Source organism: Onychostruthus taczanowskii, unplaced genomic scaffold (assembly GCF_017590055.1).
Source record: "Onychostruthus taczanowskii isolate IOZ18803 unplaced genomic scaffold, ASM1759005v1 scaffold62, whole genome shotgun sequence".
NCBI classification, from domain to species: domain Eukaryota; kingdom Metazoa; phylum Chordata; class Aves; order Passeriformes; family Passeridae; genus Onychostruthus; species Onychostruthus taczanowskii.
Window position 1 is genome coordinate 1,271,113 of NW_024503901.1, and position 27,857 is coordinate 1,298,969.

Consider the following 27,857-nt stretch of genomic DNA (forward strand, 5'->3'; position numbering starts at 1 on the left):
CAGTTTTTGATATCTGCTGTAAGGTGCCTTAGCAATACTTCATTACGCCACTGATGCACAGGTTAGCAGTTATTTTCAGTATCAATTTTATTGCATATGTATTTGTTCTTTACTGTCTCCACTTCCCCTGCTTAATACTTTTAAGGAAGTATTCCAGTATTCTGCACATCCTTGATTTTTTCATTGCCTATTTATATAAACACCAAAAAAAAAGACAGAGGAACTAGAAAACTGCTGATGTTAGTGCTGAAAGATGTCAACCCGTACCATTTGGCAGAAGGTGGTTCTGTTGAAGAGGGTTGAGAGGATGGCTAACTGGAACATTATGCTGTCCAGGCAAGCTGGGGTGGTTAACAGAGGCCTGTGATCCTTGGGTGGGGGGAGACTGAAGTTTTTCTTTATCCCAAGAACCATCACTGCTGCCTGTGGGGAATGAATATATATTATTTGGATGAATGAAGACTCCAAATTTTCAATTTCTGAATTTGGAAGCAAGGCCAGAATTCTAACCTTTTTTGCAAGTGGAAATTTGTTTTTAATTTTCTTTTTTAATATGTGGGTTGGGGGAAGGACTTTAGGGTAGGGGTTTTTTTCCACCCTCTGAAAGGAATGTAAGAATAACTTTTTTAAATTAAGAGTTAGCACAAACTTAAAGTATTTAGAGTCGTGCTCATTCACATGAAGTCTGTGTATTGTACATACACTTTTCTCATACTTAGAAAATAAAACTATATATGGCACTTTTTAATATGTGAGAGAATATTTTTGCTTTCAAAATGTGTAACAAAAATATGTCATTATACCAGTTAAAATTTAAACTACAGTTATATTGTGTTCTGTATTTGTGAATAAATAAACATTCTTTGAAGGAATTAAAAAATTAATTTATTGAGGGCACCAACATGAATACATATATGCTTGGCTGATGATTCTATTTTGTATATTAAATTTTTGTTTCTTATTATTAATATAAATGTGAGGGATTACACTTATTCTTGCAGTCTTCTGGTAGTGGAACAGACTAAGAGCAAAGAAGAATGGGGACAAACAAGTATTGAGATGAGAAAGAATTAATTTCTCTGAGAAACACCCTTTTTCACTATTGCAGACTTCCTCATAAAAATAACAATAAAATTAAATAAGATACAATTAAAGGACAATACGATACAGTCTGTATAAAGGACAATAATAATTAACATCTCATTATTAATTTGTATATTTATGTGCAATGAAAAGGTTAACATCTTCCAACCTGACAAACTGTATTATTCTTGGTGTGTACTTACATATAGTGCTGAGACTGAGTGTATGTATGTTTATGCATACACAGTAATCTATACACTTACTGTATGAGTTTATTTACCATACACAATCAATAAACAATGTTTGCATATATTAATAAATATGGAATATATGCATGCACTCTCAGCAGTATTAATATACCCATCAGCAATACATGATTGCTTACTTTTTCATGTAGAGCACAATTTCAACCTCCTGACTTTGAAAATGCCTACTATTTTCATGGGAGCATGTCTTCATAGGGACTTCAGGATGATAGAAGTCAAGATGTATTCAATTTATGCTCCGTTTCTATTTACCATTATAGATTATAGCAAAGTACATATTTCTGAATGTTTTTCTACATACATCCTACTACTAATGAACAACAGCCTGAAAAACAACAGGAACGACACCACCTCCTTCTTACTTCAGTAGAAAGGGGACAAGTCTATTAGTCTTGACATATTTTAACATCGTTTTCATTGGATGACAAAAGCACAGAAGTTGGTAGAATTCCAATTTAATTTCTCTAGATCTATTAAAAACCTGATTGTAAAAGCTGTACAACATAGTTTATAATGAAAAATACTCCATTATTGCCATGATTTTCTTTCCCTAGTTACTTCAGGAAGACAGTTAAGGCTCAATATAAATTCTAACTCATTAGCTCAATACTGTCTCAATCCCAGTGTAAATTGTTCAGAAGTAGGTAATGAAAATTCAGTCCAAAGTCTCCTGCAATCAAACAAAGCAATTTTATGAAACAATGAAAAGAATCAATTATATTAGATACTTTTATTGCTTTACAAGAAATTTTCACAACCTTTATGCAGTGAACATACTTGAGATGATAAACGCATTATTCAAATCTCATGACCTCTGACAAGTGAACATGTTTTCTTATATTTTGAGAACTAAGACACTCTCAAAAAGCCTTAACACACATTTAAATATGTAGTGAAGAGCTAAATCTTATCTGGAAAAAGAATTTTTTTCCTTTTAATTTCATATTCTCTAATTTTCTGCTTTTCACCACTGTGATCTATATATTTCACTCCCTAACATCCAGGCCTACCCCACCCTCCTGTTTTGCTTATCCCTTCTGAAGAGTTTATAGCAATCCATTGCAGCACTCCAGTTGTGGAAGTCGTCCCACCATGTCTTCATGCTGGCAACTCTGCCACAGTTTTCCTGCTGCACAAAGGCTTCCAGCTCCTCCTGTTTGGTGGCTGTGCTGTCTGCATTGCTCTAGATGCATTTCAGCTGGCCTATTGATCCCACCACCTTTTTGGGGGAGACGAGTAATTCTTACATGACTGTTCTTAGGTACTTCTGCAATTTCTAACACATCAATAACCCACTTCGCAGTATTTGCCACCACATGGCTCTCCATCCTCTACCTCCAGTGAGATGGCAGAGTAAAGGACCTTGCTAGAACACTGTCCTTCAAACACTGTTGTGCCTTGTCCAGATATCTCTAATGAGCTTGATTTTATCCCTGTTTCCCTTTAAATCTAGGTTAAAGCTCTTTCAATGAGCCCTACTAACTTCTGTTTCCCCTTTGAGCCAGGTGTAGCATCTCTTATATGTATATGAATACAAACAATACATAAATATATATTAGTAATTATATGAATATCTGTTAGCTTCATAAGGAAGGTGTTTGCATTTTATACAGCTGCTGAATTGCCAGTAATGAGATATTTTCCCTATTTTTATCAGCAAGATCTTCTACAGTGCAGTTAATTTTATGTTACATGCTGATGTTCGATATGGAGATGGAGTCAATTCTTCTGTGACCCTTCCTAACCTGGTCACAGAATTTTGCAAGGTCAGTTATAGTTTGCCAATTATGGCTCTGCTTATGTGGCTTAGAAATTAGAGCTTTTCTAAATCAGTACTCTTTTCTGCCTCAAAATTACAGTGTCTGCTGTTTTAGTGTGATATTGAACCCAATAATAATTTGGAAGAGAGAAGACAAGTTTCAGAAAGCCAAAGTGTCAAGGCTAGCATTTAGTGACAGTGTCCTTAAAACTTGCAGTCTGGAATCATCTGTTAAGATCTGCTTATATGGAAAATGGTTTATAGACAGAATCCAATCCATAACATTAGAAACCCCTTTAAAACTTCCGACTGTTGAGCTCCTGAACACTTCAAGTGAACAGACAAAGATACAAAAAGTCTTGGCCATTCACTGCATTTTTCTTATGTTAGTTAAACAGAACACTTTTCCTCTTAGAGGAAACAGTTATTTTCATTAATGTCAAAGCAAAACAAGTGCTATTCTTTAGACACTATTCACTGTCTGCACAACAATGTGCAACCTAACAGTTCTGTCACTTTTTAAATTTGGTTTTGATTTAATACATACAGTGGTTTCAAAGAGTATTAAAAATCTGTTGCCTTCTTCCTCTTCACTTGTTGCCCTGCTGGAGGCTTATGTTTTTCCAGTTTCCATCAGTGGTTGTCAAGTCTTTGTAATAGGATTAAAAGCTTGGACACCTGATATCCCTGGGTGCTGCAGTTCACCCTCATAAAAGCTGTTTGCTTTAAATTGAGAGAAAATCAGTTTTTAGTGGCATAATTAATTAAATTATGCAAAGTGTTCCAGATTCAGCATAACACTTTCTGAAGCAGCAATTGGAAGCTCTACATTGCATTCGAACAGCATTTCAATTGACGCTGCACTAGGCTGACCATAGAGTACCATTTCAAGGCTTTCAAGCACAAGGGATCCAATTTTGAAATGCAAATGCTAAATGCTGAGTGCTCAAACCCCATACATATGTACTTGAATAGGCAATTTGGTAGCCAACTACATATATCATATGTGATAGTGCTAATAAAGGCACTCAAAAAATTGAAATGAAGTTCCAAATGTAAGTACATATGCTTAAAACCCTGGCTCAGGTGATCTCACATTTTCTCATGATGGACAACTCGATGGAACAAGAATGACAATACTTTTTCACAATTTAAAAGGCATAGTACAGAATCCATTGCTTTCCTCATCACCAATATTTCAGCACATATTTTCCATAATGTGAGTTACCTTCTCCCATAATCAGCAGTTACACAACAAACCATTATTTGTACACTGAAGTGGGTCTGTAAAAGCCTGATGCCTGGATTATTTGTATTCATTAGTAGCACAATTAGGTAGCTAAGGATGGTAATAATAAATTGAAACAATTCTGGACTAGAAGGTAATGCAGCCAAGAAAAAGAAAATGAAGCAGAAAACTAGAGTACAATGTCAGCCTCACAAACAAACGCTGATCTAAACGTACCAGGTTCATTTTTATAATCATTCCTCTTATTTGCAGACTCCTTTTATTTTTTCATTCTGACCCCATTAGGATTCAGTTTGCTTAAATTTCTGTTTCCACAATGTGAGCTGAACAGTTTGGTTCCTGCGATAGTCAACAGGGATTCAGTCAAAAGGGTCTGGAGAGCTGCTGAGCTCACTCTGTGGGAGACAGGGCTATCTTTGCTCAGCTGAATCTGCATCTGGTGCTTCCGAAGTCTACAGTGACCCTTTTCCCAGACTCAGTTCAATGGCCTGAACACACAACTCCTGAGATGGCCAAAAGAATTTGAATCATGTCTTGTAGGGTTGGTGAGTACCACGCAGCACCTGCAGGAGACTCCAAGGCTGTCTGGAGGTGTAGATCAGGCAGGATGCTCGAGGGTATCTAAGGCAGTAGCATATATCTATGCCTAGGCAACCAAGCCAAACTTTTTTGATTATAGGTGGTTTTTAGAAATTAAAATTAGGCTATCTACCAGGCCCTTGGGTCTTCCCCTTCCTTTCATGTGGAAAACTTGATATTTTATGGAATTACAGAGAACAATTCAAGCATGTCTTTAGGCAAGTGAACCCCAGCACTGGCTCAGGAATAGCTTCAGGTACCATTATATACACAAGCAGTATCACATAGCAAAAGCACAAAGGAGTCTGACTTCCCACTAACAACTCAAACCAGCTTTTTTTTTTTTTTTTTGGTATGCTACTGATCTCCTTTTAGTCTCATAATCTTTCTGTTATCTTCTGTGTTTGCTGAAACAATTTGTATCTCAGCAACAATTACCAAACAAAGCATCAGTATCAGCTGTGTTGGCTCATTTTTCTGAAGTGGACTATTCATGATCTGGGCTATTTATGTCCACTGGAAAATATGCATAATCAGTGTGCTAAAAATTGGTAATCTTAGCCTCCTGACAGCAAGGAAACCATTTCATAAACTGCTCAAATCAAATGCTGCTGCTTTAGTCTTTGAATAGTTATAAATTTGTGATTTGATTTCTACATAATTCAGTTTCCTAACATCAGATGTACAATTTATCTGCAATAGAGAAGTGTTGTGAGATGGTATAAAAGACACATGTCTACAGATAAAGGCATTTTTTAAGATCTCTATGTTGCTGTTACATCATTAAAGCAAAAAAAAAAAAAAAAAGAAAAAAAAAAAGACTTTTGCTATTTGTAAACAGTATCTGTCCAGTATATTTGATACTTGGATTGCTACCTTTTCTGGGACCACAAAGTGATCAGGAGAGAACATACTACAACAACATGGAAAAATAAGTTTCCCCAGTCTTCTCTGTAACCCTTTCTATTTGGCTTTACATAAGGATTTTTCTTTTCTTCTTTACCCCCTCACAAAGTTTTGCATTGTTTTGGGGGTTTTTGGTTATAAAATCATGTTTATGGTCTTAAATAGGCCATGAGCAATGTGGGCTCTTAATTAAAAGTGTTCATAATTCTCCCTAAAATAGTAGGCTGATGGGTCTGGTATTTGTAATTCTGCTATTATCATGACAGATTATGTACAGGTGCAGTAGCAAATTAAAGAAAAAAGCACACACATGAAAAACCCCTATCCTTTGATAAATATTTTCCTACAGAAATACATAAAGGAAAAGCCAAAAGAACCTTAGAAATTACATACTGTTTATTCTTTGCTGACAAAAGTAGTAATCTGAAAAACAGTTAGCAGCCTCAATCATGTAGACTGCTTCATTCACTGTTGCAATTTTATTGCATACTTGTTTTGTGGCAATGGCAAAAGAAATTATAACTGCACTTTGCACCATAATCCAAATTTGTACTCACTTTACTTTTCCCATATTTATGTTCTGATAATAAAAGCTGTAGTAGAAACTGTTAATTCCAGGAAATAAGATTGAATTCTAAATGCTGAATACCAGAGTATAGGTTTAATCATTAATCAGGAAATACTGAATTTATATAAGTTAATAAGTGAAAGAATTTTTTTACAGTTACAATGAATCCCATAGAATATAGATATTTTATATTAATCCTTCATTATTTCACCAAAAAAGATTAACACAGGAAAAGCTTTTTAAAATTCAATTTAATGAATAATGAAACTGTCCAAGACAACTGAAAGCTCAGCAACTCAGTTACAGGCTGTGTGACATTTACCTAAAAATAGATTTTCCATTTGTCTCCTTTTACTAATACCTAACTTGTGCTAATTTCATAGATAAAAACCAGTTTATTTTTATGGTTACATGATCTTAAAAGATAACAATACAATTTTAGATATGCAATACTAAATTTGTGACATCATCAAGAAACAAAAAATCATATGTGTTGTATTCACTGTGTTCAGGAAAATAAAAACTGGACCCCATTTTCCTGTCAGGTACACCTGGGTAAATAAGTTCACTTCAGACCAGAAAGCTGGAAGTACAGCTAGTTCCTTAAGGCAGAATTTTAAAAATATAAAGACTAATGAACCATCAGAAGTCAACTAAAAACTACATTTTCCTTCTTTCTCAACACAATGAACATCACAAAGTATTTGCAAACATCTGGATTACAGTGGTATGTGCTTTTGTGCAAAATTGCCTGTTCAACTGATAATTAGTATATTACTATATGTGGTCATTGCATGTAATTGTGGATATGAATATTTTCTGTATGCTTAAGGAACAGGTAAGAGTGAAAATGCCTGGCTGAGTAGTCTATAAGAACATATTTAGAACATTTTTTAGTATAAGTTCCTGTTACTTCAGTTTATAAAGAAAGAAGGTATCCTCATTAAATTTGTTGGTCTGTACAATCAGTATAACAGGATAATAGGCTTCCTTTTCAGTACAGTGGAAACTAAAACAGACAGGTCCAGAAACTTGTCCAAGGTGAAAGACACAAGTTTAAGCTTCTGAGTGATTCATGCCTACGAGTAAGTGACTAAGGTTCCTGAAAATATGGATTTGGATGGGATTTCATGGTCAGTATCCATGCTGGTCTGATACAGGCAATTCCTCAGTTGGTGCGGACCCTGATTTTTGATCCTCATTACCTCTAGTCTGAGTTTTACAGCCTCTAATTCTATATTAGTAGTACTCAGAAACAAGGAAAGTAAACCAAAGCAATATGCCATGTATGTATTCAGCAACTTGTTGTCCCCCTTTCCTTTCTCTTTCAAAAAAATTCTCAAAAAGTTTAGAAAAATAATAACCTAATTACTGCCCCTTTAACTCAAGAAGAAAACTCTTGCAGATTTTCAGGACATCGAAGTACAGCTGACAGTTCTGTATAAACTACAAACTAAAGAAAAGCAAATACTAGAAAATCCTTAGTAAATACACTGAAGTACAAAAATTAATTGCACAGACAAAATGCAAAAAGTGAGAATGCTAAGCTTCCTGATGTCTTCTAGTAGATAGACATAATTGTTAGTTAATCCATACTTTTGCCCCACCTGTTTCAGCTGTGTTACAACATGAAAATAGAAGCAAGATATATTTGGCTTGAAAGCAAAAATTAAAATTGAAAGCAAAATCAAAAGTGAGGAGGCCTCTGTAAAATCATGTTCAATCTATTCCAAAGAAGAGGCACCAGGGATGAAAATGCAAAGCAGGGAGGTTGACATATTACAGGGAATCAAGTTTATTGATGACTTTTTTTAAAAAATTGCTGAACTAAAGGGGAACATTTCGATTTCCAGCATAAATGCTGCACAAACTCGTAACAGTACATTGGCTCTAAAAGGTTGCACACAGAATGCCTTCTTGAACATCATTTTTCAGATTTTTACTCACTGAATCTTTTTAGTTGCTTTCTTAGAAAGAAAGGCTAAATTATCAAAAATCAGTCCTTATTAATCAACAGATTAATATCCAGTCTTAAGCAAAGTTGATCATAAGGTCTCACAGCAATTATATCCCTGTGCTCTCTGGGAAAACAACTCAAGTTGGCTGCACGAAACCCCACCAGCTGCAGCAAGTTTCAGGCACTCTCCAGAGCACACAGCTGTGCTTCCCATTCAGGGAAAAGGAGACATGTTTGACCAAATATTGGCTTGATGAGCAGCATGGGGCTTGACACAGAGGTTTCCCAATCGATGCTGTGTCTATTCCACACCAGGAAACTGCTCTGGAAAAGCCAGAAGGCTGCACAAGCTCTGAGGGTCACAGAGCCATTTCTCTCTTCTTTGGGAAGTAGGTGCTAACTTAAAGTTTTGTGAGAAATTGTCTTACTTTTGACTTGCCTGCACAGCTTTGATTTAGCTCTCTCATGACCACTCTGATATAGTCCCTAAATTTTAGGTCTTATATATTCCTTATGTAAATTTGCAGCATTTCATAGGCCCAGGTCTCAAAGAAATAAATTGGTGATTATGATGATGATGATTACTATTATTGTTACAAAAATTATCATTAAAAATACATTTTTCTAGCTTTTAGGTGCACAACTTCACTACTTCAATGTTATTTGAATACATGTGTATGCATCTGTGTGCACACCTCTACCTTAATGCACACACACACACACACAAAAAATATGCCAACACATAAATGGTACAACAAATTGTGAATTAGAGTTTTACTAAAAATATCTTCTTCTCACATGCTGGGATTTGTAAATGGAGCACATTCATCCACCAGCTCAAAATCTAGTATGTTCAGCCTAGCAAACAAAACCATAATGTGCTTCCTTTGATCAAGAATAACACATGTTATCTTGTGCTCGGCGTGGAGTGAGAAACATTATTCCATCTCAGCTGTTATTCAGCACTTCACTGTGCTGCAGTAACTTTGTTGTACACTTAAGCCTTTAGGTTTATTTCTATAGTTCCATGTCCCAAGACAGATGACCATTTCATGACTTAAAAGAGGAAACCTTACCTAAGAGTTTATGGATCCTGAGTCTTGTTTCAGGACTGTTGAAAATGCTTCGGCACTTGATTTACTGTTTTCTCAGGATGACAATGAAAAAGTTACAACTAGTATGACTAGTAATAACAGTAGTAGTAATAATATGTGACGATTAGAGCAGGTAGACACTCCAGGCCACAGAGGGCTTATAGTGTGAAAATACTGAAAGAAACAAATACATGTAGACAGACAACAGGCTGCAAGGAATTTCCCTCAGTGAGAAAGATCTACACATAATTGCATATTTGTTTTAATTGCTTCTCACAATTGGTTTTGTTTAAGGAAAAAGGATAATTTTCTCTGTGAGATTTAGTCTACCACCATTCTCTATTTATGAACTGATATCCCACTCTACTCAGAACTGCTGATTTTTCTGACTGAAGCCTTACAAAAATGATCAAAGGTGAAATCTACACACAAAGGCAGCTAAAAGTAGGAAATTGGATTAAGAGGGTAGGAATGTGAAAGGGCTACATCTTAAACAGCAAATTTCTCAAATATTTCCTTGGACTTTTGAGACTGGGGGAGGAAGGGTATTATTAATTTCTAATTAATTTTGGTGGTTTTGTTTCCTTTTTAAAATTAAAAGAAACCACTATCTTAAAGTTATTTAACACAAAATATTTATTTGCTTCAAAAGATCACTGTTACCTATAACCATCTCTAGCTGCAAAAATTTTCACCAAATTTGTGGAAGGGACAAAAACGTCAAGCCAGTGTTTGACAAAAAATTGTCCTTAAATGATAGCATGTTATGATAATTTATTCAATATTGGCTTTACAGTTGCATCTTTTTTTTTTTTTCTCTAGAATAGTTCCAGGACAAGGAAGTTCACCCAAGCTATTATACCAAGATTTAGTACTCTGAACTTTCCCAAGCCCACATGAATCTTATTCATCGTAGTCATTCCTGTATCTTATATCAAACTGATTTGTGAAGAATGCACACATGTTTTAAGTGTACTTTAAACAATATTTTTAACTGTGTCTTCGACAAAATTCCTAGCAAGGTATTTACATCCAGATCTCATTTAGTAAAAATCAGAATGTTGCACTCTTTCAATGGTCAGAGAAAGACACAAACACACATCTTTTTATGTTTCCTAGCTCCTTCAATCTTTCTTTGTGATCAATAATTCATCTGATCAGAGATGAGGGGAGTTACATTACAGGAGAGACAATAGGTAGCCAAAAAGCACATTTTCTTCACCCTGCCTTGACTGGATTAGTGACAATGTTCTCCAGGTCAGAACTGTGGGTACAGTTTTGAGAAAGGTAACCTCTGCTCCCAAGCCTCATGCTTTCTGAACAAATTTTGAGCAGTGTGTAACTGGTGGCTACTCTGTAATAACAAGGTGGGCTAGATGCCTTCTCAGCAACCTGTGTACAATCCCCTGCACACACAATGGATAAAGATGTTTCTGTGCATCAAGTCCCTCAGGCTTAAACCCTACAAACAAGATGACAGATTAGCAATTCACATGGATCAGCTCAGTATAGAATGAAAGAATCATCAAATGATTTGGGTCTGAAGGAACCTTAAAGATCATGTAGTTCCACCCCCCTTTCCATGCTTGGGGGGGTTGTGTCAGCTATTTGTAGGTTACCACTCATCCTAGGTTTCCCAAAACAAATACACTCAGCTGCAGATCTGGATCCCACTACGGTAGCCAAGAACCTGAAAATTGCTTGAAATTTTTTTACTACTGGATCTAGCAATGTGTTTTATGCCGCTTAATTAAAACAAACAAAGAAACAAAAACAAACAAACAAACATTAATTTTTGATTAAAACCTATTTAGGCTTAGACCTTGAACTAAAATATTGGACAAGGGCCTAAAGTTTTTCAGATGCTTCAGGAAAAATTATGCAAACTTTTTTTTCAAATTCCAAGAAGTTTTTTATTCTGAATTAAGATTTTTGTCTCTTTAAAATGCAAGTGAACATTTCTTCAGAAGTCCTTGTTTTTCCAAACAATTTCTCTAGTGTGCAGTCAATATAGATTTCCAACAGAAATAAAAAGCTGCATTTCTCATTTTTAAATCAAGACATAAATGCACAGACAAATTGCTAACAGATAACAATTATGCCAGAAATCAAATCCTAGAATTCAGATTTGGCCTAGAGGCCATAAGAAGTTAGAGCTGTGTTCCTAGAAGGGGAATTACAAGTAGAAGCACCTGACACTTGGCATACAAATTCCACATGCAGCTTATATGCTCCACAAGATATAGGATACATAATTCCACAATTATATTCTAAAACAGGAAAACATCTACAAATAATTTTAGACTATGTTTCCTTTTAAAAGATTAAGACTGAAATCCTGTTTCCATTGAAGCCAGTGACACTTGATAAAAGCCAAAATTTCATTCTGGTTGCTTTGATGTACCAGTCTGAGCACAGCTGAGTGCCAAGATACAAGTCCTAATTCAAAGCAGTGCTCAGGCATGTTAGCTCAAAGGATGCACAAATGCTAAAAACTGCCTAAAAAGTTTATTATCTTGTGGGTAATCTTTCATGGTATAAAATGTGTTACTTAAATATGAGATATATGATAACTGAATATCTGTCCTGTAAAATGATTCACTAAAAAAAGAAAATTTAAATATCGAGACTACCCTTCATTTCCACAGGGATTTCTATGCAGTCTTCAGGATTGACACTGTGTTAAAGTATTAGTACAATTTTTCAAGCAGATTAGTCTGAACACAATGCTTTGAAAAATTTAAAAAAGAGAACAGATAGCAAATGTCACTTCTTTAGTAGCTACAAAATGCAAACTCCAAGTGTTTTAACCTAATGAATAAATGAGTTTGTCCTTTATGTATAAAATATAGTTTGTGTTTGTTGCACAAGTTTTTTAATAATAGATGAATTTTAGGTTTGCTTCAACATATTCAATACAGTGTGATTAATTTGGTTTTTCAAAAATGCAAACTAGACATTACTATATTACTCTGCAAAATGCACAGCTTGCAACATTATTGTCTCTGTGGGATCTTAAATTGAATTGTAAAATGTGTCTTATTTCCAGTTTGATTTATGTAAGAAATTTCAGTGGATAATGCCCTTTTTGAAGTTTCAGTGCTTTCTCTAAAGAAAAAATACATAACTAAAAATCATGACATAGCTTATTATAAATCACAGCAAAGTTTTATCCTTACTTAATGTTTCACTTAAAAATCATATACTGATGCTACATATTAGATTCAATTCAGTGAATTAACTTTTTTTGAAGCTTCGTATTATGACAGATTATATAACGCATTTTTGACATGTTCTGTGATTTTATTGCGATATTCTAAGTAATTACCAAATCTCTTTTTCTCTAAAAAAGCTTTCCTGTGCCCTGAGAATTAATCTATGATACCATTTAACTTGGCTTTTTGAAGTAAATATCACTAGATAAAAAGCCAGCTGGTTCTGAATAATGGGATACTTGAATGAATGTATTAGTGTTTGAAAATGAGAGTACAAATCTTTTAAAAAGATTAATTTCCATAAGAAAGATAGCTCACAGATCTACAAAAGAATAAATTCAAAACATAATAAACTGGCAGAAAGAGAGGTAGATTAAAGTAAAGGCAGCAGCACCTTGTTATTGCAGCTGTTGTATAGCAGTGATTCTGTATCAATTACAACATTTGGTAAGTATGGGCAGCCTCTTCAAAGGCTTAAGTATAAAGCCTGAACCAGGAATACACAGTACACCCTATGTAATAACTTGAGTGATTAATTTTTTTTCTTAACAGGACATAACTTTTGTTCCTAACAATTGAGTCTCTGGGAAGTGTTACAAAGACGCTTCTGACTTTAATGGGAATAGCTAACATCAGTTTTGGTTTTTTTATTAAAGATTTGGATATGAATTTATCTTTATCATGGAAAGAGCTTGGCTTTATCACCACACACAAATGCTGACATCAGCATGTAAGCTGACTTTTGTTGTCCTATGGACTTTATTTTCAATATCCTGTTTCAAAATATGTTTCCTTGAATAGGTCTACGATTCTGTGCACACAATTGCTTTGGCTAAATATTAATGAAACAAAGTTTGCTGATGCCACTAAATACTGCAGGTTTGCATAAACAAATGCTGAGCCTCAAAGAATTAAATCATACTGGGACAAACTTTGAAGTATGTGGGGGGCATTTGTTTTCTGATGATGGGATTAATCTCGTTTCCATAAGACCCACATGAAGTTTTTCACTGGTATGGTGAAAGCCAGTTTGCTATTAGTAACCAGTTTTGGGCAATCTAGTGATTTTGTCCAGAAACAGTATCCTCAAACGATGCTATAAAGCACTGTATTAGTAAAGTGGAGGGAACTACATCTGCCAAATCCAAAGAATAAACAGCAAGACTTTGTTCTGTGGTAACAGACATAAAGTGCTGAAAATGCTAGTGCCAATATCATTTCGGCAACAACAGTTAAATATTCCAAAATAATGCTCTTTTCTTGCAAAACTGCTGGAGAGCAGGTTTCTCAGACCTGTGTGTCTGGGCCACACCAGTGCAGCTGCAGGATAGTACCATGCTTCTAAACATGTCCAACAGGCATTTGAAACACAGCTGTAGAACTTTCTGTCTTAGTCAGACTCAGATGGATTTTCAAGTGATAAGAACTAGGTATTCTAGGGTCATCTTAATGGCAAAATTTAATTCCTTCCTCCAAAGCTTAGATGTATTAAAAGCAAAAGAAAGTATTTGAATACTGGAAGATATTTCTGTTTCTATCCTGAATTGAATCTAAGCTGAATTGTTGCTGTTGAAACCTAGAACAATGAATAATGATTGCCTGAGGGCAGACCCTCAGATATTTTTTGTTAAAAATTTCAGATAAAAATTTTACAAAATTATAACAGTGATTACTGATGACACAGTCTCTACTGAAACTGTACTATGTATAAAAACTTGCATAATTATTATACATATATATTTAAAAGACAAATTTCAACATACTTTTTAAATGCATCCTAACAGAAAAGTTACAAGAAACACTGCAATCTAAACAACATTTGTAAATTAAAAGTTAAAAAATATTCAGAACTGGACCAAAATACCTAATCCTGAACTTCCATTTTGTTCTGGTATTTTTTCAGTTCAATTCAGCATATTTTGCTTAATATCTTGTCTGATATGTTTATGGATTTATTAGATATATAATACACATTTTTCTATATGTGTATACTTTCTGCATCGCTGCAAAACATTTCTAATTTCAATGCTTTCAAATTACCATATTTCAATATGGCATTCCATATTTTTTAATTTTCCCACATCACTAACAGGTGAAATGAAAGCAGATCCTGAAATGGTGACATTTCACATGGAGTGACTAAAATCAGACACTGATACAGACTACAAATGACCCACTCATATGAATACTATTCACAATAATAGTTGCAAAATGGGAGTGAAAGCAGGAGTCTGGTATAAGGTCAGATGATCAAAGATAATAATTAGTTAACAATTAGAGTTAAGTTAGTCCCTGACAGTTGAGCCCAAGCAAGTGGCCACGTTGTACAACAGAACATGTTACTCTAAACTTCAGCTATGCCAAGAGCAGTACATGGTCAGCAGAGCCCCATAAGGAAGGAATTATGAAGCCATGATGACTCACAGATTTTCTTTCATGTGCGCATCCCTCTTGTCAGAGATAATTAGAGAAATATTCTACTGAATATGCAAACACACAGGACACTTGTGTGCACTATAAATGTCAACTATAGCATGCTTTCTGAATTATACAGTTACATTGCAAGGCACAGAAATGCCTGCTACCCTGACAGAGAATGGCAGACTTCAGTGAAAGAACCAAGTCGAAATACTAGAATTAGATCTGTGCAGCAGCTGCAATGACTCATCTCAAAGATCATACTTTCCTCCATTATTTTAATTTGCTAAGTCAAATAAACTGCCAGACTCCCTTGTACACTTTGAGAACACTGCAGACCTCCACAGGAATGAGCTTTCAGTGATTAAGAATAATTTGAACTGAGTAAATGAAAGTAAAAACAAATCAGGGAAGTATTCCAAGATTAAGGCAAATGTCTATTGCAATACAACTGAAAGGACTTTAAACATTACAAATAATTCATTTTAGAATTCAGTGACATTTACTAGTCTTTGTTAAAACTGGCTGCAAAATGTTTACAGCAATTTTCTGAAAGCAACTCCAGATTCTTTTTTAATCATACTACTTTAGGAAAGCTGCTTTTAGTTAAAATACAAAAATTGTAGTTACAAGGTTTCTGCAAACATAACTGCCATTCCATTAAGGAAATGGCACAGCAAACAGTAAATAGTGGCCCCAAGGGAAATGTAAGTATTGATTTTATTACTATGTTGGTTGGGTTGTATTTGCAATTGTCAACTCTAATTTTAGGCTATGCATTAAGTATCCTCATAATAGCTTAAGGAAAAGAGCAAATATTAATTAGAACATATTGATAATGTTTTTATAAGTCTTAGATTTAGTGCTTACTGAGCATATGTTTTGAAAACATACAAACCTACTTCTTGCTTGTAAATGTAGCTAATAAATGAACAGGCAGAAACTATAATTACATGGATTATATGATAGTTTTTTAGCATCAAGGCATCTTCTAGACACAATTACTTTAAAATTAAATTGAAGTGCAAAGACATTTCTTATTGCACATGGCTATGCTATGGCAAATAAGATTGAAAGCACTGATAAAATACAAAATTATAAATACTGAGATCGATCATGACTTTCATCCCAGCAACTGTTTTTTGATAGCCAGATTCCCATTCACCACTTAGTCTCTAAGCACAGATGCCTGCTACACACAGAAACTGCAGAATGGGTTATACTTGCAGATACTACTAAAGGTAATTCATGTCCTCTTTTTCCTAGCCTTAATTAATTTAAAACAGTACTTACATAAAACCAAACTTATTATACATTATCATTTGTTCCTGATAATATCCACATGCCCTTAACTTGCAGAAGACTCATGACTCACTTCGGTATTATACTGCAAAAAGAAAGTAGCAGACAGATTAAAGTAACCAACAGAAAATAAAGGTTTAAAGCTGCTTCTTCCAAGTTGCACAATCTTCCTATATGAAATGACATATGGTAAGTATGTGGTGATGGTATTTCAAACAATGCAAGACTGATTGGACAATTCACAGGAAAAGGATTTCCTACCCATATGTACTTCGCATTTCAGTTTACAGTGTGACTTGCACAAAAGGTACATTACAAGTGCCCAGCTGATGTGGCTGACAGTTCAGGAAAATCAATTCCTCATAAATTTCTGTATTTATGAATAAGATGTGTTTAATATATAAATATGTTTAGATATGTTAATGTGTTTAACATATCTAGAGGTATCTAGAGGTAGCTAAAACCAACTGTTTGTGCGACATACAGTGTCGTCAACTCTTGCAATTGTATCACCAATCCTGAAATCCTTCATATATCTTAAAAATCTCTGCTACAACTACACGATGATTTTAGCATATCAGCTTAGATTAAAAAACAAAAATCATTTTTCTTGCAGTAGTGTGATGTAATATCCCAAATTAGGGGGACATCCCTGTGACTGGGTGAGCATTACCATCTGAGGGACATGTCCCCAGGCATGACCACACTTCCAGCCCTGCCAGAGAATGCAGGTTTTTGGGTTGCAGCTGGACATTCACCCTGTTTATCTAACATGGTTGCGAAGCTTTGTTCTAAACCTTAAGAAAGCAGGTGACAAGCACGTGAGTGTCAAAATATTATTTTTCAGGCAAATGGCTTGCAACAGTTCTCTACCTATCCCAGAATCTATACACAATATACAAACTGCTGTTTGGGGGGCGTTGACAGCAGTTTCTCCTATTCTCTTGACAGAGGAAATAAGGACCTTACTGAATTTTTTTCCTGCCCTTACCCACACAACATGTGTGGAGCATGCACAGGGACAGATTTGCTTCATGGGATGTAGAAAGGGCATATCTTGGTGGCTCACTGTGCTCTTCCCTCATACCCAGAAAGAGCCAAGCTCACAAGGTACCACTCTGTTCTCCACCAAAGCAAAGACTCTCATAGAGCTGGTCTGGGAGCTGGATAACGAAAAGCTTTCCATATGTATCCTCTGCAGATTATACCATTTAATAGCCTCTGCAGAAGCCTGAAGGTGAATAAGCTGCAGTATGTTATGTTTGGCGTGTACCAATGCACGCAGATGTATAAAAGTTCAAGGACCACATTTGTTATGCGAGTATTTATACTTTCTTTCCTCCCAGGGGACACCAAGATCTTAGTCTATTAAAGTCTAAATAATGCTTAGGTGGAGAGTGCAGAGTGGATTGTTCGTGGTCACCTGATAAAAGTAAACTTCCTTATTCATACCAGTTACTAAAATCTGTGGCTACTGATTTAATATTATTTCATGTTACTGTTATGTATATTGTACAGATGTATCTTTGCTACCAAATATTTAAAGTACACATAAAAATACACAAATGAAAAAATAAACCTAAATTACAGGGTTTATTTCATAAGTTATACATTTTCTGCCACGGTAAAGAAGGAATGTAAGTATAAAATGTCTATAAGAAAAATGAAATGGAAACTTTAAACTGTGTAAATTGGACTGCAATGCTGGTTAAGCTATTTTTTTACAGTGGATTTTATACTTCAAGCAAATGTATTGTTCTTAATATAATAATTTCTCAATTCACATATAATAATCAATACCCACAGTGCCAGGACAGGCACTGGAATACAGCTAAAATTGTTTATCTCAATATTATTTCAATAATGTTTTTCAAAATAAAATGCTACTGTAAATGATGACATTATATGATTATTTGAAATTCTTATTAAAGAAATCTTGTTTCTGTTATTATTGTCTAACAAGACCACAATGTTGCATCATTTTACAGGCCTGAAAAGGCAGGCAATAGAAAAAAAAATCCCTTTGAGTACAAACCTCTTTGTGTATTAAGCAAGCAAACCCATGTAACTTCATGTTTAGCAATAATAACTGTATACTGTTTCTCAAAGAAAAATTCACTGTGGCTGTTTCAATCATGCCAGATGTTATTACCAGTACTCTTGTTAAAATTTTGAATTATAGCAGGAGAGCCTGTAATTTTCTTTTTTATGTCAGAATATGTATATATATAAGAAGAGAGGTAAGCAAATGCCAGTGTTATTTGAACCAAGGGAAAAAGAAAATAAATAAAGAAACCAGCATTTTATTTTACTGATGTAGCATTGACAAAGTCACTGACAATTTTAAACAGGGTTTATTTTTTACATACTCAGAAACAAAAGTGATTACTCTCAGAGAAATCTCTTTTGTGGTGATGAGGAGCACACTGTCCCTAAAAGCTTCAAATCTTCCCCTGCACACCCTGACAAAAGTTCAGAGCTGATCTGCTGCTCAGAGACACATCCTACCTCTGCTAATACAACTTTCTGCCAGTACAAGATAGCGTTGATGAGACTAGTCTTCTCCCAGGGAGACTGGGTTATATTCCTGGAAGCAGCTGAAATTAGAGGGAGTTCTTCATTTTAGTGAGGAGGTTAAAGCATTCCAAAACACACATCGCTCAACTCACAGGAATTTGGAATGTGTTGCGTAAATAGCTCTAGCTGGTGACATTTTCTAAGGCTAAACAAGCTGCTTGGAAAAATGGTTTGTGCTGAGTCTTAGAATTACTAGTAAATCAAACAACATCAGAAGTTCATTACTTGATTAACACAAGGTCCTACAGGGAAGCTTAAAAATAATACTCCTAATTTTATTTCAGCATATGAACTAATTAGCCTGAATGTATTTGAAAAATGTAGAAATCAGAGGGGTTTGATACACAGACCTTCTGAAAGAAACTCTGAGTTTCTCTTCCGTGAACCAGTTTCTCATACCACAGATGGTAGCCCAGGAGGGGAAATGAGTTCTGCAGACTCACCACCCACCGGTAGGGGAAGGGAAGGAGCAGACACTGAGGCTAGTTTTGACCCTACCCCCCAGAATACCAAACAGAATTGCTCCAAGTCACAATTTCCTTCTTATGCTGCTCCCAGGGCAGCATGCAATTATGTACTGCAACTGGCTTAGGGCAGGCTGGGTCCACAATTAGTCCCTTGACCTTGCTGAGACTAACAGTATGAGTAAGGTGAGCATGACATATCTCTCTCTCAAAATTCTCAATTATTTTATGCAACTAATGTAACAGTAATTTCCCTGCATCTTAAAGAAATTGCTCGCTATCATAAAGAGAGCCTTGCCTATAAACTCAACTAAAAGGTCAAAATGATAGTTTTAATTCAAAGTTTCCATAGCTTTCTCGATAAAATGAGTGTGAATATAGATTGTCGCTTTATTTCTACTTTCCATTAAAAAGCATAGGATTTTCTTCTACTGTCTGTAATAGGTTTATTAGTTATAGCTCTATTACAACAATATTCAAGGAAGTTCCATTCATATCATAGACAATTATCTGTGATAAAGCTCATGGCAGAAACTGTAGATGGAATAAATGCTGACATGGGTGCATTAATGCACATGCCACTCACATTGTGTCAGGTACAGCTACCCCTTAGGTTTGAAGATACAAATGCTCCTTTCAGCACTTTGGCATATCTCAAGTAATTAGAAGCCATCTGCTGAAATCTTCTACATTCAATCTCAAACAGCCATCTTGAAATGGTTTGGGCTTTATGTCATGCTGGAGGGCATACCTTTCCCTCCCTCCATGCTCGGGCTGAAAGAGGCCTCAGACAGTGAGTAAGAATGAGATCATGCAGAGAAAAAAACACTGCTAGGAGTCTGACCTAGGCTGTCCAATTAATTGTCAGTGAGTTAAAACCATGCAAACTCATTAAACAAACAAATACAAATCCAAACTTCTAAATTAAAGATGAAATGTGGGTCAGTTTGGGACCCAATTATTAATTAAATAATCCATAATAGCCAATTAAAATAGAATATCAGGAAGAACTGAGGCAGGGAGAGATGGCTCAGTTAACCATACAGCAAGCAGAATGTGTTTCTTCTCATCTTGTAGCCAGGATGCAACATACATCTACTGCATACAAGTAATGGGCACAGAAGCTGGTATCCATGGTTGCAGAGGAAGACTTTTCAGGGCAACATTAAAATACCACAGCAAACAGAACTCCAAGAAATGCCACTATTTTTATCTTCTGTGAGTGGGGTTGCAACCTTTCTGTAACACCTGCCTTACACACACAGTAGAAAAAAAAATGATTATTCCTTCCATCTAAAAGATTACTTAATGAGACAGACATAAAGAATAAAACATGCCACAGTATACACTTTGAATGATTACTGAGTTCTAAACCCATCATGAACATGTGATCACAGCTCGGTGATATTTGCTGTAAGATGTATAAAATATGATTCAATGAGGGAGTTACCATAGAATAGTAGCACACAATAAATAATAAAAGGAGAAAATACCCAATCATAAAATTGAAGAACATTTCTGAGTGCACAATATTAATGGAGATCAAAAAGGCAACTAACCCATGTGTAATACATGAGTAATGAGAAGTAACCTCCAGAACTTCCATGTAAATCAGTTAGTTATATAGCACACTGGGTCAAGGTTTAGTGAAGCAACTTCTCAAAACCATAAAAATCACTTATTGGAACAGCTGACTCTACAGCATGTATGATGAGAAGATACTTTTTAGTAATCCTGAGTAATTAAAGGTGTAGCTTTGGCCAGTGACTATAGTTGACTTATCAAGAGTAGTCACAGCACTATGACTTAGACAGCTCTCACAAGACAGGTGTCATAGTGTGGTCCTAAAAAAGCAGATTATAAAGTCCCTGAATCTACATCATTTCAAAGGGCAAAGCCAGTCATGAAAGTCTCATTAAGTCTAGATCCCTTTCTACATCATCTCTGCTATGCTGAGGACAATACTGAAAAGTGGAGTCAGTGTACAGATACGCTTCAGAACCTGATCTCCCACACAGCTTTGATTAAGAATGTAAGCATGTACACTGGCAAATATCAACACACAGGTTATTTAGCATAATCAAAAATGAAAATATTCAAGACTATGCCAACTATTTTTTAGCTAAAATGGAGCAAATTTATCAGTTAGGGAACATGAAAGAGTACAATTCTGCAAAAATACTCTTTCAGAAATCCACACAGGAGTTTTGTATATGGTTTTGAGGACATATTGCTCAGAAATACAGAATATTATAAAAAAAATGTTGGGGGGATTTTGCAAATGGCTATTGCCTGAAATTAACTTTTTACAAGAGCGTTTATGATTGCAAAGCACTCTACCAAGTTTTCAAAATTTAACACAATTACCTAAACATCCTTAGTCTATGCAGCTTTGCACTAATATCCTTGAGTATAAATCCTGCAAGCACATTAATCCTCACCTGTTCAGTACAAGTTCCTTAACTACACAGAACCCTACAACAAGTGCACTTTTCCTTATTCTAATCACTGCAGTCATACCCCAGCAATGCTCATGGCATAATTATTTTTGGCTGACGAACCAGCAAATCTCACCTATTAATTAATTAGTATGTCAGATTGAAGCTGTATTGCAATACTATTTTGTAAGCCAGTAATCTTTCCTTGACAGAACAATAATCACACGTTAAAGGTGGTTCCTGCACATAGGCCAAATTTCTGCTTCTGACCACAGAAGTATCTAGTTGAGCCCTGGCTGAATCTCCTCCAGCTCATCCCATCTCTGCATGGGATGGGATCCCACCTCTCTACATGCTTACATAAATAGCTTTTCCCCGTTAATAAAGGCCTAGAAGAATCATTTAGAAAGTGAGAAATCTAAAGACACTCAGAGGGTGAACAGAGAAGCTAAAGATGTTAAACCTTTTCCAAAACCTCCCTTATGCACCAGGGCCAACATCAGGAGCCACTGATGCTTACTAGCTGCAGAATACTAAAAGCCAGGAAACTCAGGAGACATCCCTTCAAAAGGCAAACGGGGTCCACTGCCAGGCAGTATTATTCAAAGACCCGGGAAAAAAGCACAAACATAAACTCAGTGCCTCTAGAATTTGGTCAGTAGCTGCAACCACAAAAAAGGAAAAGCTACACATCTACCAAAATTGCCTCTACTATGAAGTTCTGTAATTAAAAGTAAAATCAAACAGAGAAACGAGGAGCAGATGTTGGTTTTATTTCTGTATGTTGACTTTATTAAGGAAACATTTCCCCATTCCCCTCCCCCAAGACATCCTTTTCTTTCATTTATGTGCTATGATTCCTATTATTTTCTTTTCCCACTAAACAACTGTAACCTTCATCAGTACAATGAAGCCATTTACGTCTAAATTCTTGCTGCTCTTGGGATTTTTCTTTATGTGTTTTGTAATTGTTGTAGTTGATTTATAACTTCTATGTCTCTGATGTAAAATGGAAGTAGAATACAATTTTTTTACTCTACTCTGATTAACACCTGTAAGAACACAAGAGATATACAAAAATAATCCCTTTTTTTTTATAAAATAACTCTTTCCCTAATTACTTTGTTTTAGAAAGCTACTGAAGACCTCCCCTGATAGGAATTAAACCAGCACCCAGTTGGTGCTTTATTGTCTTTTGAACAAAATGATTTATTGTTTGTAGTCTGAAAGCAAAAAAGGAGGAAAATTACATTTTCTTGTACCAGTAGCCTTATTACTTGTTCTATACTATTCTTTGAAGACTACAATAACTAATATTATAATGGTACCAGAAATAGTTAACTCTAACAAAGCTGCTTACACAAAAGCAGTGACAACTGAGATCACTGTACCTCATGACAATTTAACCTTAGATGTTAAATCTTGTGTTTCTTACCTCAGCATGACCTGCTATAACGTTCAAATTTCAATTTATCTCCTACCCTAGAGTCTGGGCATAACTGATTTTTTAAAATTATTTTTTAAGGTTTCAAATAATGAAATTGATTAGGAACAGGCAAAAAACACAAGAAAAAATGTCAAGAAGAGGAAGTCAGAAATCCTTTACATGAGCCTAATCTATGAATAGCAAACTAATTTTAAGATGACTTATTTTCTGTATCAATGAGAATTGAATGGGTTTTTTTAAACACGCTGATTAAAAAGTCTAAGCTCTTACTGCTTATGGAAGAAGTGTTGTAAATGGGCAAAAGAGATTTGTACCAAACTGTATACCTAAACTCAAATGTATAAGATGTATATGTATGCACATACACAGCAGATGGAAATTCAAAATCCTTTTGTCAGAAAAGAGGTCATTATAAGAGTGATGTGAGTGTGTTGTGAGTGCAGGGAGTTGATTATCTTCCAAACTTCCACCTACAGCTCTTTACTCACATTTTTCAGCAATTCCATGGAATTTGGATTCAGCATTAGCAGAACATACTCTAACACACCCGATGAAGTTCCAGAAGAACACTTCTGTGAAGTTGGCTGAAGTTGGGGAGCTATTTAACAATGGGGTTTATTTTGATTTGGATGAGGTCATTAGAAAACTACCGATACTCCATAAGAAAAGAGATAAAGTAGGAAAACATTCTTAAAAGAGATGCATTATAGAGAGAACATGGTCAGACATGAATATTTCTGGAAAATTCCTGGTGGTTATAACCACCATGATTTATTTTCTTTCTCTTCACAAATTGATTCCATCTAGACAAGGCTGAGAAAAATTGCTAAAATAACTTTAAAACAGATAAGACATCACAAAATCCTACCATTACTTAAATATTGATTAGTAGTTGCACCAATTACATTTCTGGATGTTATAGAAAGGAGAACTTTCAAAGGATCATTAATGTAAGCTCAAATTAAGGCAAGGAAGAAATTCTGAAGTATTTTCACCGTCTTATTACCGACATTATTTGCTCCCTGAGACAAGGGAACTGTGTTGCACGTGGCATTGCAAGCTCTGGAGGTCTATTCTGTCACCTGCTGTCATTTCAGGTGCCCTGACGTGGTGTCTGATGTGTCCCCACAGGGCTCACAAATATGACAGAGCACCTACTGCATATGATCTCTGCCACTCCGGAGCGGAAGCCGGAGGCCAAGTGGGATGCCCGAAGGCATTCCAAATGCTACAAGGTACCTGTACCGAACCAAGTCGCTTATGTCCTTCTTGCTGGAAGTAGTTTCATAACGGAGAATTGTCAGAGAGTGGGAAACTCTGTAGCAAGCTGCATAATGCTCACCCAAAAAGCCTGCATGGAATACTTCTGTCTTGCAATCCTTAGATAATCTTCATTGCATTGTCCAGAAAAGTGTGATTTATACACTGCAATCTTGAGCTAATAAAAAAATCATACCCTAGTCTAAGTGTGCTTGCTCATTTAAGCTTACACATCATTTAGGATTTTTAAATGCATACAACCTAGAATAATGTTTCTATTTTTAAAACACCTTTCCTTTTAGCAAAACTAGGTGGAATTAAACAAGAAAGTTACATACTTCAGATGTGAGAAACTAAAGTATACTCAAGTATAATTTTAACAATATTATGTCCTATAATGAGTTGACCTTCTATTCCCTTAACCCTTTTTTTGATCAAAGCCACCTACACCCCCTTTCCCTTCTGTTTCTCTAATCTGCAATTATTTATGTTTTCTTCATGCTGCTCTATCCACCATGGGAGCAAAATTGTATTTGGTGAAATATAGAGCTAATTATACCATGAACCCAGCGACAAAAAGACAGAGCAGATGTTACTTCAGACGTGCTAACAGTTCCTACGCTTAAAGCACACACAGTAAAGGACTGAACACAATATTAAAAAAAAAAACCAAAAAGCCATGATGGGCCTAAACATGTAGAAAGAAATTAGCACAAAACTCAAACAGAATGACATACTTAATAGGCTCTAAAGCACTTATTCAGTGGTTGTATTCAGCAACAATTTTGCATTAATTCAATGCATATGTGAGGCTATACATGGGGTCAAATATTGCATATAAGGCAATTATGCTCAACTTCTTCTGATCTCAGTACTCAGTTTTCTTCAGGATCCCTTCTGCCTGTCCATCAACAATCTGTCCACATCCTTATCTACCTGAACATTTCCCAAACCACAGCAAAAAACTGTAGAGGCAAAAAAAAAAAAAAAAAAAGAAGTCCTTTCTAGTGTTTTTTAGTTTTTTCCTCACTGTGAGTTAGCAAGAGCTGGAAAACAGACCCTAACAGACCTTAAAAAAGAATGAATAAAGACAGCTTTCAGTTTGGCACTTACTATAGAAGGTTTATGAGGATTATAGTGAGGTCTCTCAGCAGTCTATAGGGTAGCCTCTGCAAGTAGGGGGACAACAGAGCACTCTTTCCCCCTCCCTTATTAATAAACTTCCACAAAACTATTATTTATTTCTCTTTCTCTACCTCAACCAAATTACTTAGAAACTAAAAATAAGTCTACATAAAGCTAAAGAGAAAATTGCAATACTTCCCTAGCCAGGTTGGAAGTGATTAAGGATAACTTGTAAACCTTCATGTCAGGCAAAGTTCCTGTAATTCCAGTTATTTTGTATACATTAATGCACTCTACATTTGCCATGTGCCCTCTCACCTCAGTGGAGTCTAGTGACTCCTCTGCATAGCTAAACTGCTCTATAATAAAAGTAAAATAAACTTCATTCAGTAAATACGCAATAGTTTATAGTAAGATACAAAGATAGCACAACACCAGCCAAGCTTCAGTAGAAAAATTGAGACCACACAGAATTCAGCAAACACAAATTTGAATCATGAGCAGAAGCATTAAACACATTATCACAATAAATCACGTTCACAGATGTGCAGTACCAAATCTGAAAGGGCATTTCCCACTTCACTGAAATACACATTATCACCATACAATTAGTTCAACTCCACAAATGGAATAAAAAAAATATTAAAAGGTGTGATCTTAAATTCATCCTTGAAGGAAAACATGCCTGCATAAAATGCATTTCCCCAGTGATAAAACCCAGAGATATAACTCTAGGAAGAGATATCCATAATACAGAATTTCAAATAACTGCTTAAAAACACACATAACGACACTAATCACAGTATTCTTGAAAGCAACATGTCTTTAACAGCAATCATCACAGTATGAAATCAACTTGAGCTTATTACATTTGGCTGAATAATCTAAAATTGTAGAATTAAAAATAATTATTGATAAAAGATAACACATAAAACCTCCCTAGCTGTTTGAATCTAAGAATATCAGGGGATGGAATGAATGTTGAATTTATGTTGTGGAAAATTGGTCCCAAGTTGGTTTTACACTTCATCAGAAAGCACTTTTGTCTTGTATGCAAACAGTTAATGAAGCATACCAAAACTGCAACTTTTTTGCTAGCTCTGGTATGGTAAGACTCACAGTATATTCCATAGCTTGCAGAATATTTAAGAAACATTATAGATTTTTCATTTATTTTTCTTTGGTTATAATGCAGAATAGTATAATTTTAAATAAGATTTTTTCTTGCATTTTCAAGAATTGCTTTACACAGCTTGCAGTTGCAGAAATAGTATAGCCTATCATATCTAAAGCATTCTTTTTTGTTCCTTCACAGAGCATTTTCAAGAAAAAAATGACACCACATAAGTAACTGGTGCTTTAATAAATTCCAAGAACGTATGGATTCTTAACAAGCTCTCATGCTAGATGTGTGACTGGTTCTAAGATTTTTTACAGTTGCACCTATCCCTATTTTATTTTTGCTACATTTTGGTTCAGCTATTCTCATAGTTGAAAACAAGAAACTTATTATTCCAAGTGGATAACAGTTATACTATCATGTCTTTTCTAAAGAAAATGGGCAGGACAGCCTCTTTTATACCAAAACTGAAACAACCACATAGAACAGGGAAGGCTTTACAATATTCTGAACACTTGTCTTTAAAAGGCTTCCCTTTCACATTGCAGTTGCATGACTTTTGCATCAAGAATTTGTCTGCAGAATTGTATCTGAGTATGGCAACCAGCCCAATTATCTCAACCATACACACTCTTATGATTAACTTTGGGAAATTAGTGGGCTTACACAGCTGAACAAATGATTGGTGAGCTCCAGTCAATCACCACATCAAAAAGAAAGTCCCAACTGCAAAGACAAACAGAATCAATTCTCTGCAGGAGGGGACAAAGCTGCCTAAAAAATGGTGTAATGCAGGGACTGAATGCATTTATTTACTCAAGAATCACAAAGGCTGTTTTACCTGTGGAATCCAGCCCTTTACGACTTGTCCTGCAAAGAAGCTCCCATCAGCAGACCAACATGACAAACACCACTAATATCGATTATATTGAATGCTCAAACTTCAGGAAACTGGTGTACACTGTTTTCTGCCATAGATCCTCATTAAATAAGCCCATCAATTAAGGGAAGAAAGCACAACTTTGAGCAG

The 27,857-nt window shown here is 35.4% G+C and overlaps 1 protein-coding gene across 6 annotated transcripts in view; it reads right to left on the minus strand.

The window, feature by feature from the left end:
* The window catches only part of DACH1 (dachshund family transcription factor 1), a 354,259-nt gene that overhangs the window by 116,521 nt on the left and 209,881 nt on the right, over positions 1 to 27,857 (minus strand). For 3 of the 6 annotated variants that reach the window (XM_041419933.1, XM_041419934.1, XM_041419935.1), the window contains exon 4: positions 268 to 423. The exons of the other annotated variants lie outside the window; for them this stretch is intronic. In XM_041419933.1, coding sequence (XP_041275867.1) covers positions 268 to 423 — 156 coding nt within the window. The remainder of the gene's footprint in view (positions 1 to 267; positions 424 to 27,857) is intronic. 6 annotated transcript variants of the gene reach the window in all.